Source organism: Polyodon spathula, chromosome 26 (assembly GCF_017654505.1).
Source record: "Polyodon spathula isolate WHYD16114869_AA chromosome 26, ASM1765450v1, whole genome shotgun sequence".
Lineage (NCBI taxonomy): Eukaryota > Metazoa > Chordata > Actinopteri > Acipenseriformes > Polyodontidae > Polyodon > Polyodon spathula.
The window spans coordinates 17,999,315-18,009,824 of record NC_054559.1 but is presented as its reverse complement, the minus strand read 5'-3'; the positions used below and the strand labels follow the sequence as shown (position 1 = coordinate 18,009,824).

Below are 10,510 nucleotides of genomic sequence, written 5' to 3'. Positions count from 1 at the left end.
AAAACCTTCTGGGTCTCGTATTATTGTTATTATAATAAATTGCTTTCTTGACGCTAGAGCGACTGAAAGGAAATACACAGGCACACCCCGGGGGAATCTTAAAACTAACTTGACTTCCAGCAACAAAGTGTGGAGAAAAAAAACAAAACAAATAAAAACCACAGAGAGTTTGGGGCCAGTGTTGTGTCAAAACAAGTGGGAATACTGCCGTGGAAAGAGTACGCAACAAGCGAGAGAACCGAAGTTCCACACCCTGAGGTGCAGTAATTTGTTTCGTATTAAACTCGTGTGTTTTGGTTTTTTCTAGTGGGTGGTATTTCAGTTTAAATATTATGATTTAGTATTTATTTACAGACCCGCGGCTTTGTACGATTGTTTGGAAAATGATTGTAAGGTGCTGTTGTTTGCATTGATAGAGAAGGTGGCGCCATAGATTAAAACGTTAGCGAAGTAGCTAAGCAGGTTAAATAACTATTTGTTTATTTGTGTATTTATTTATCAATGCGCTTATCTATGAAGGTTTTTGATTTTGGGGAATAGTTGACAGGTATACAGCACTGTTACAGAAGAGCGTTTTGTAGGCATCATCACAGAAGACAATACAGAACAGACAAAGACAAAACAAACGAGGGAATTATTTTTTTCAAATGACACTTTTTTCAAACTTATATTAAAGTTGGTTCTAGGGTGTAACGTGTTTAAACTCGCAGGATCTGAGTTTTTAACGCATAACTTTGCTTGAGGTTAATTGTTTAATCCGGACTGCAATTTCTGTGAAAGTTTAACTCAAATTCAAACACGGGTGTGCTAGTAATTTGTGCGTAACTGCATACATAACCATACAGAAATGTTAAAACGTCAGTCGAAACGTAAGCCTTTGGATTTTATACGATTCAGTATTATATACCAGCAATGACTGTTTTATAGTTATCCATGAAATAAGTAAACTTGTTTAGCGCACGTTTCGATTCTGAACAGAAACGTCACAAAAAATAAATTGTAAAATATTTAACAGACGTGCACATGGTCATAAATACTTAGACATGTTTGTAATACTTTAATTTCCAAAAGCGGATAATTATAAATGATATAAAATCATTTATAATCGGCGATGAATGTTCTACAGTCATAACGCGTTTTTTTTTCTTTGTATTTTTGTATTCTTTGTGGAAACGCAGTAATCTTTAAACAGCATTAAATAAACGATTAGTTAATTTTGCAAATAAGAATGCGACGCCATGTAACAATTATGCATTTCATATGTTTTAATTATGGCGCTGCAAAACACTTCTACAGATAAGACAGGATGCCCAAAAATGAATGTCAAATATATTTCTTATGAAGATATGGTAGTAACAATTCTGCACTCTAAAAATAATGTTGACACACTTTTTTGGAGCGCATAATAATAATAATAAATAAATAAATTAAATAAATAAATAATCCTGTGAAGACGTAAACTCCAGTAAACTCTTCGCCTATAGCTTGGTTTGTCGATGTATCTTTATTTTCAACGCTTGTCCAGTTCTCTAAATGTATAATAATGCACATAACTTGATAATGCCGGTATTCAAGCATATATCCCGTGATGTTAAACCTCGCTCTTCCAAATATTGCACCAGCAAGGACTGGAAAACGCCTGCCGGAGATGCTGTTTATTATTTCGGATCAGGGCCAGTCTGTGCATTTGTTATTCTGATAGACTGGTACTAATTTAAATGAACCGGCCCATCATTTAACACGCAGAAGGCTTTTTTTTTTTTTACTTTTGCAAAAGCTTAGCGCAGCCAGACCTACAATATTTCAGAGAACTTCAAAGCAGATTTTCCAAATTAGCTCCACAAACGGAAAGATCATTAGCGTGTAATTGTCTTACGAGGCTGCACCTCGGACTAATGTATTTCTAATGCGTGCAATAAGGGATTTGACCTGCTATATTGTTATACTGGGCTACAATTCGTTTAACTTGTTAACAGCGTTAATGCTAAGTTAGTTACTTGTTAAGCATTTTGATAATGGAATTAACCAGCCTGTTGCATTCATCCAATAATATTTGGACTTGAGATAAAATGTCCCGCTTTCCAACACGCTGTCCCTGAGTATACAGAAATATTGTGCCTGGCAGAATTACCACGTGGTTCATATTCGGAACCCTTACTTATTAGGGTTCCAAATAAGAACCATCAATTAATTATGGAACCAGCTCCATAAAAGAAAAATAAAACACTTAATTATTTAAGTATCGTTCTCCATAGATTCTTCAAACTTGTATTTCTATTTGATTATGTGCCAGTGTTACAGAAACGCATTGAAAAGTAAACGTTTCCGGCCAGTTTTTCAACATTTGTAACGAACCATTAAAAAAAAAAAAAGCAACGGAAGTTTATATGAAATTACAACCAGATTACTGACATCAATACGCAATTACTTTTTACAATCTTCGGGTGATTGCCCCTTTTGCCGGGATATCTGTTCGCTAGTTATTGGAAATTAATCTATTTTTATTAATAATACATTCATATAGTCCTCCTATTAGTCAATGGTTGCTTTTAATGTATTTTATTAATACAATGTAATAAAGGGGATCGTAGCTTGTTAGCTTCATATTTATCGAATTGCTGGCAATAATAATTGTTGGAGGTTTGTATTAATTTATTTATGAGACATCAATATAAATGCAAACAAAATATAATAATTAAATACATACATACTAATAATAACCTAACACAAACAGGAAAACATGATCACGAGATTACAATCACTGCGTCTTACTGTGGACAGGAGCATTTTAATTTTAATTGAAAAAGCCCAGTTTATTTTTTTAAGCGTTTTTAAATTCATTATCGATTTGTTTTACAGTCCGGTGAGCGCGAGAGCCTCTCTCTGCTCTATACAGGCCGTTTATAAGAGCCTGCAGTGGACTAGAAGGTTTTAAAGAAACCGACGCAGTTGGACGCAGTTGGATTCTCTAACAAAAAAAAAAAAAAACACCCCCAAAAAACCCAGGATGACCCAATAACTGATAACATTTTCACTGCACTGGTGCAAGTTAAAACGATTGATCAAACTGTTATGGTTTACCATGTTTTTTCTCATCATGATTACAATATGAATTCACTCTATTATTTTACTGTAGATAAACCTGGCTGATCTTTCCAATGCTAAACTGCTGTTAGAATATTCTATAGCAATCCCAAGTGTAGAGAACTCATGAGAGCACCATGCTGTCCTGTGCATGTGAAGATGATGGTGTAAAATACAGTGAATATGTTTTTTATTCTGTTGCAGATTCTGCTGGTACTACAAGGCATTGAAAAAAAAAACAAAAACACTATTAGATAATATTCTGCAATTGAAAAAAAAAAAAATAGAAGATTTTTCTTAATATAAATTTAGATATTGCTCTTTTGAGCAAATATATATATATATAATATATATATATATATATATATATATATATATATATATATATATATATATATATATATATATATATATATATATATATATATATTACCGGGCTGGAAGATTGTTTGAATCCTAGTGTTCGAATGCATTTGTCGCTGGATTCCATGAGCATGGTGGATGACAGCTGTCTCTCGCCTGGAAACTTTCACGAGATGGTGAAGGGTGGAGGAGTGGCATTGGGAGGGCGTGTCCACAGTATTGATGTCATCCTGGGCTTCAGCAAGGACCACGACCCCCTCCTGAACCCTGGGGGCCCGGGGACCCACAAATCGGGCATGGAAAGTCTGGGCGACCTGGGGAAACCAGACCCCACCAACCCCTACGGACACCTCTCCTCCCTCAGGGACCACTCTGATCATGCAGCCTTCCATGGTAAGGACTTGAGAAAGCCCCTTGATCTGCTGATCTCCAGGTTGCATAGCGCCCAGCCCACTGGCTGGTTGATTAGATGTTCCAGTGTGGTATTGATGGAGCTGGTCTAGGGTTTTATGGGGATTGCGATCTTGGTAGATCTCAGATGCTAAGCAGGGTCAGCCCTTGTAGATTCTTGAATCTTGATATAGGCAGGTCTCGTGATCTTTCAATGTTGCGTCTGACCACTGCTTGTTGGATTGTGTTCTGGTCAGGCCTCCGATGCGAAGCTTGGCGAGTTCTTGGATTGATGGTGACCTTGGTAGATCTCAGGAGCTTACACATACAGAGCAAAAATACGGTGATAAATTAAGGGGAGTTAAACTGAGTTCCTGTTGCTTTACACACGTGTATAATGGATTGCAGCTGCAGCACTTCAATGCACTTTTTGCTGCCCTTGCTATAAAAGGAGCACTTCAGCGTAAATGCAAATCTAAAGATTACAATTCACTCTGTTCTCCCATGCTTCCCCGCACATCACATGCATTCACATTCTTGAATCATTCTTGACTGTGCTTTGACCCCTTTTTAAAGGTAACCTGCTATGCTTTCATTACAATATATTACACCGAGCTTGTAACACTGCCACAGAGCTTTTAAAGAGAGGTGGCACTGGTGCCTTTGCGTGCTTCTCCAAAGCCATTGATATCTGCTATCTGCTACTGTGTCTGTCAGTGCTGCTACCTTGTAAACTTACTCAATCAGGAGATAGCTGATAAACTTTCTTTTCTGCCTGGAGGGGGTCAGGGGTCAGGAGTTTGACAGGACCCTGGAGCCTGCCCTTGTGTTTAACACAGGCCAGGGTGCCAGGTTCCTAATCCCCCAGTCAGGAGTTCAGACAGACTGATAGGTCAGGAAGCAGCATCATTAGTCCTGGTTGACCTTTGCCTTTGTCCTGGTGTCACAGCCTGACGGCACTTGTAGCAACCGCTGGGTCTGCAGCGGCTTTGCACGGATCCCTTAACGAGAGGAACGCCAGCCAGTCTAAAAACCCTGCCCTCATTAGTTAGAGTATTTTTGTCTTTTTGTGAATGGGCAGCAGATATCAAGTTGCAGACAGACTTGAAGAGGTGGGACACACTAGGCAGGGTCCTGACATTTCCACACAAAAGGGAAAGCCATTAAACTTGTAAGACACTGTCCCGCCCCAGGCTGGATTTTTCACTTGTTAGTCTGTACCTGGCCTGGATTTGTACTGCATATTCTGCACATTCTACCACTGCTTTGTGCTGTAAACCCTGTTTGCATTTTTATTGTCTTGTCCATGAAGTCCTTGTTAATAAGGAATCCACAAAAAAGCTATGGGGACAAATCTCTCTGACCTAGAGGGTTATTCCACTCCTCGTCTTTGTTCCAGCCCTGTTCTAAATTGTTTAATTGAACCAATTAACCCCCCACCAAGACTCTAAAGTTTGCAATCTTATGCATTCTAATATGGAAGTATGCAGCAAGTACACAGTTTTAAACTCCATATATTATTGCATTCACATGAGCTAACCTTGTACTTTTGTGGGATCTCCATCCCAGACTCCGGCCTGTTTTCCGAAAAGTGCGAGGGGGAGCTGAGCGAGCTGCGGAAGGGCGTGGAGAGCGACGGGAAGTCTCCCGAGCTGCTGGAGGAGGAGGAGCAGCCCAAGAAGAAGCACCGGCGCAACCGCACCACCTTCACCACGTACCAGCTGCACGAGCTGGAGCGCGCCTTCGAGAAGTCACACTACCCCGACGTGTACAGCCGCGAGGAGCTCGCTGCCAAGGTCAACCTGCCCGAGGTCCGCGTCCAGGTGAGGAGCATCAGGAGTGGTTGGAAGTGTACCACAAAGATACCTCGTTTCCATGACCATGGAGTGAGCTCAAATCCAAACTGATCCGGGTTCTCCCGCATTCCCCCTGAACACCCATTGATGGTCTCCCTGACTTTCCATGCAATGCGATGGATGTTGCATTTTCTTCCCAGCATGCCTTGCTGCTAAACTGAAAAGATGGACGCTATTGCTTTGCTTCTGCTAGTCCTAACAATTCTTCTGAGCTTTCCGTTACTTTAAAAAAAAAAAACATATCAGAATATTAAAGCACAGAGAGACCTGCTCACCCCAGATGTGGATTAAATGTTTACGCCCACTCGTCACTTGATTGGTCAGTCAAATACTGAGGGAGGGGTCAGAAAAAAATAAAAATAATCAAGGGCAGCTCTGATTGGCAGCCAATGCGGGTCGGCTAAACGAAGATGGAAACGCAGTATCAGGGGCAGCACAGTTTCAACCCGGGTTGAGTGATGCACAGAAATGAGGTGTAAGAGTCTAGCTAAAATATATCTCATATTCATACAGCACAGCCCTCCCTTCATTCCACAACAGTGCTATTCTAACCCTCGCTTTCCTACCCTCCCTTTGCAGGTGTGGTTCCAGAATCGCCGTGCCAAGTGGCGTCGGCAGGAGAAGATGGACGCCAGCACCATGAAGCTGCATGACTCACCCATGCTGTCCTTCAACCGGCCACCCATGTCCGCCAACATGGGCCCCACAAGCAACTCCCTGCCTCTGGACCCCTGGCTCACCTCGCCCCTGTCCAGCGCCACCCCAGTGCACAGCATCCCTGGGTTCATGGGCCCCCCGCAGGGCATGCAGCCGGGGTACCCCAGCCACCCCTACCTCAACACCCCCCCATCCATGGCGCAGGGCATGCAACAGATGGCACCCCCACCCTACCAGTGCTCCACCACCTTCGTGGACAAGTATCCACTGGAGGACGTGGACCAGCGCAGCTCCAGTATCGCTGCCCTGCGGATGAAAGCCAAGGAACACATTCAGTCCATGGACAAAACCTGGCTGCCCATCTGACTGACCTGACAGAAGGGTTAAAACAGACAAAACTGTTTGTTTGTTTGTTTTAAACAAATACAATTAATAAAAACAATACAAAATTATAATAATAATATTATTAATTAAAAAAATGATCAAATGATGTTGAAATAAAAATGTTAAGCAATTTATAAGAGAAAAATACTTTTTGTCCCCCCTCCTCCCCCTCTGGAATCGTCTACCAATGTAAGAAAAGTTACACACAAGGGACAGCCGTTCAGACAATCCTCCGCATTAGGGCAGCTGTGCTCTGGAATTAGACAGCATCTCTTTAGAGCTACTCCCTAAATGCCTAAGGAATTGCATCTTGATGCTGTTTGAAGCCAGCTCCCGGAGAGACAACTGTGTTAGATGTTCTGCGGTTAAGGGGTTAAAGAGACTTAAAAAGCCAAAAGCGATGTATATAAAGGCTGTGGATTCCTGTGAATTAACTGGGCTTCTGAATCAATGCAATCATCTGATTTCAGCTCTGCTCTGCTATGAATGTACATGCAAATGATACAGTCTCCAAAAAAAAAAAGCTGGTAGTCTGGGAACAGTCCATTTGATACATGGGGGGGAAAGAAATATATTGGTCCCCACTCCCCAAGAGCTATAAAGAACAGGGGTGAGGAAAAAAGTGGACCCCACCAGCAGTTTGCTCGTTGCCCTTTTAAACTCTGAATTGATGCACTTGTGTTCTACTCCCTAAGACACATTTAGATTGTATCTTTACTCTTAAAAGGGCCTCATTAAAAGGCTAGATTTGCCATTAGGTCTAGATCTGTACCTTTTGCTGTAGTGATTGTTTATGGCTTCTGTCTTAAGTGCAGCTAAGGGTTGGGCAAACCTACCAAAGGATAAATTAAACTTTGATTTCAATGGTCTACCATAGACAGCAGGACAAGAATCTAGACAGGGCAGAGTGGGGAAGATGTGTGAGCTGCTTGGTTATTTTATTTCTGTGGTGTTTCAATGTAAACAGAAGGAACTCTTAACTTTATAACTTATTTAGAAGGTTACAAGAATTGTACCTCACTAGCTTCATTCTACGACTAGAAAAGGAAACTAGAGTTTACAAAGTGTTTCGCAGTGTTACATTGTTCCAGGGTTATAGCACAAGTGTAGACTAGAATGACGAGTGATCATCATTCGCTCACTATGGTCCCTGTTACTCCTGTCTGACCACAACATGTTCATTAATAAATCTGATCACCTGTAAAGTGTATTCTGTTTATATTTTTTAAGAATAGGTGCCCCTATGGTGGTGACACTGTTTGGGTTTTTCCGGTCATCCCCCAGTCCTTTGCTGACTGACTGCAGTGGCGTCCCTGCTCTATTGCAGATCAGCACACGATGCCTTTCAAACCCCGTCTCGATCGTTAGTTTCTCTTTCGCAAAGGGATTCGTTTGCCCCCCCCCGCCCCCGCCCCTTCACTCACAATCTGTATTGGACCAATGAAGGGCATGGTTAAGGTACTGGGAGGAGCATTGAACAGACCGGACCAATGCTAAACTAAAGGATCATGCAATAAAGAAAAACTAAAAAGTACATTACAATGGAGATCTGGAAAGGGAATCTATTTTTTCCGAGTTTGTGTACAGATACGATTATATTAATGTGTTTTTTTTTTTTTTTTTTTGGTTTTATTTTCTTGTAGTTCTACTGAGATGTTGTCTTCCACATTCTGGAAAAGGTTGGGAACATTACAAAATAAAAGTCTAGTTTAATCTCTGTCTCAACGGCTTGGTTCTTGCAACTCTAAATGGGCCCGGCTTGTTTCAGCCCTGACTAGCTTTGGAGCTGTGATGGTCCCATTGCACACAATCAACCTCCTCACTAGCGCATTTACTTACAGACAAGTTTGAGAAAGAGCAATGGGATAACTTTGCAATACCACTGCATTAGCGTGCATGCATTGTGGTCAAGACGCTCGCTGGCAGTGCACTGGGTCGCCAGTCCACACCCAGGAGGGGCTGGTGCCAGCTGGACACAGTGCCAGGTCCAGCGATGCTGCGACGGCAGCCTGGGACTATACATTGCTTCTGAAAAGACTCCTGAAAGCGGACTGTGGGGAAGAACATTAGCGTTGCACAGGCTTCCATGCACAAGGCTTCAACATTTGGGCTTCAGTGTGCAGCATTTGTATATTTTCAGAATACATTTTGCTGGATTAGCTTGTGAGCACTGCAAATAATGATCTAGGCAGAAAACAGTAGAGAATCAGGCAGTACGCGCAAAACAGTGCATTAAACAGGTAGGGGATGAAAGCGTCCCTTTAAATTGTCCTACACTATTCAAAGCCGAATGTTCAAATCATCTCTCTCTCTCTCTCTCTCTCTCTCTCTCTCTCTCTCTCTCTCTCTCTCTCTCTCTCATGCCAGGCTGTTAGGAAGATGAGCACTCCAGTCAGTCAGTGCCTTGGCGGGAGGCCTTCAGAGTGGGGCTGCCAGCTGGGTAATTGCCCCCAGGCCTGGCCACTGGAGCACATGTTCCACGCAGTTTGCTCTCAATAATTACATTAGCAGCGTGTGAACTCTGCTCTGAGACAGATGGAGCTTTGGGGGAACCCCCTCGATTTACCAGCAAACTCCAACCTGGTGTTGCTTTTATACCCCCCATGACAATCACCACACACACAAACAGCTTTAGGGGAGGATAAAGAATATGGCGAGGGACTAGTCTTAATTGTATTACTTGACAAGTGCTGTACTTTGACACATTTTACTTGTTAGTGGGGGGGGGTTCTGCTTAATCTTAGCTGGGGAAATCAGCTTGATGGCCAGCGCTCCAAAATACACTGGTTCAAATCAGTAGGCACAGTAATCTGTGTGCAAGGACACTTCAAAATGTTTTTTTTTAAACCCATTTTGATTAAATAAAATCACGTTTACGTTCTCGAATCCCTTTCGTCCGTTTTAGAGAGGGTTTGAATCTTATTTAAAATTTTGCAAGCGTTGATTAAACTCTTTAACCTAAAAACCATTTTCTTAAACGCTTTTCAAAAAAGAGTCCTGAAAACAGTTCTGCGAACCGCTTTGTGTTTAATCAGACACTCATCAGGGATGGAAATAAGACTCCTATTGCATAGCAGTTCCACCCATTCCAGATTTTACTATGAGCTTGATTAGCCACAGTATACAAGGAACACACTCAGGTGTGTCTTAATAAACTCATAGTAAAACCAGAAGTGGATCAAACCGTTATGCAATGGGAGTCTTACCGCCACTCCTGCTTATAGACATATGTTCAAAGCATTTACAGCAAATATTTACCTATATTTAACATCATAAAAACGTGCAAATAAATCAAAACAATCGACTTATGATGTAGTTGGCCATGCTATTTAGATATACCTTCACCACAGGTTATTATATACCTTTACTATGCTATTCTATATTAGCTACATGGATTACTGCGGCGTTGTATTTAATTATATATAATAGATAATTTACGCACGGGAGATCAAACACATACCGCGCATAGCGAACAGTCACTGGGAAGGACTGCATTACACTTTTGAAAAGTTGGAAACTAAATATTCTGATTCAGGAAAGGAAAATAAAGAGAGTAACGACCGCGGCGGGGTGACTGCGCAATTCGCCAGGTGTAATGAAGTGGAAAATCCCTCAATTAGTCTTAGCTGTGGCTTGGGAGAGGTGAGGGCTGACGGCTCTGGAATTACTGCACTGACCGGAAGCTCCCACCACTCTGCGCCTAATGCTCTTTTCGTTGCGCCAAAAGGACTATTGACTGAATCAGACAGTTGTACGAGAGACGCGAGTCATGTGCC

General features: G+C 41.7%; 1 protein-coding gene across 1 annotated transcript; it reads left to right on the top strand.

The window, feature by feature from the left end:
* The first annotated feature begins 3,551 nt into the window (after window positions 1–3,551).
* On the top strand, window positions 3,552–6,716 carry LOC121301070 (retinal homeobox protein Rx1-like). The gene is made up of 3 exons (XM_041230184.1): window positions 3,552–3,840; window positions 5,407–5,660; window positions 6,273–6,716. The coding sequence occupies exons 1-3, from the start codon at window positions 3,552–3,554 to the stop codon at window positions 6,714–6,716; spliced, it is 987 nt and encodes a 328-aa protein (XP_041086118.1).
* The last annotated feature ends 3,794 nt before the right edge of the window (window positions 6,717–10,510 follow it).

Coding starts and splice junctions, on each gene's coding strand:
- LOC121301070 (XM_041230184.1), top strand. CDS start 3,552: ATGCATTTGTCGCTGGATTCCATGAGCATGGTGGATGACAGCTGTCTC. Junction 3,841..5,406: donor TGATCATGCAGCCTTCCATG/GTAAGGACTTGA, acceptor TCTCCATCCCAG/ACTCCGGCCTGTTTTCCGAA. Junction 5,661..6,272: donor TGCCCGAGGTCCGCGTCCAG/GTGAGGAGCATC, acceptor CTCCCTTTGCAG/GTGTGGTTCCAGAATCGCCG.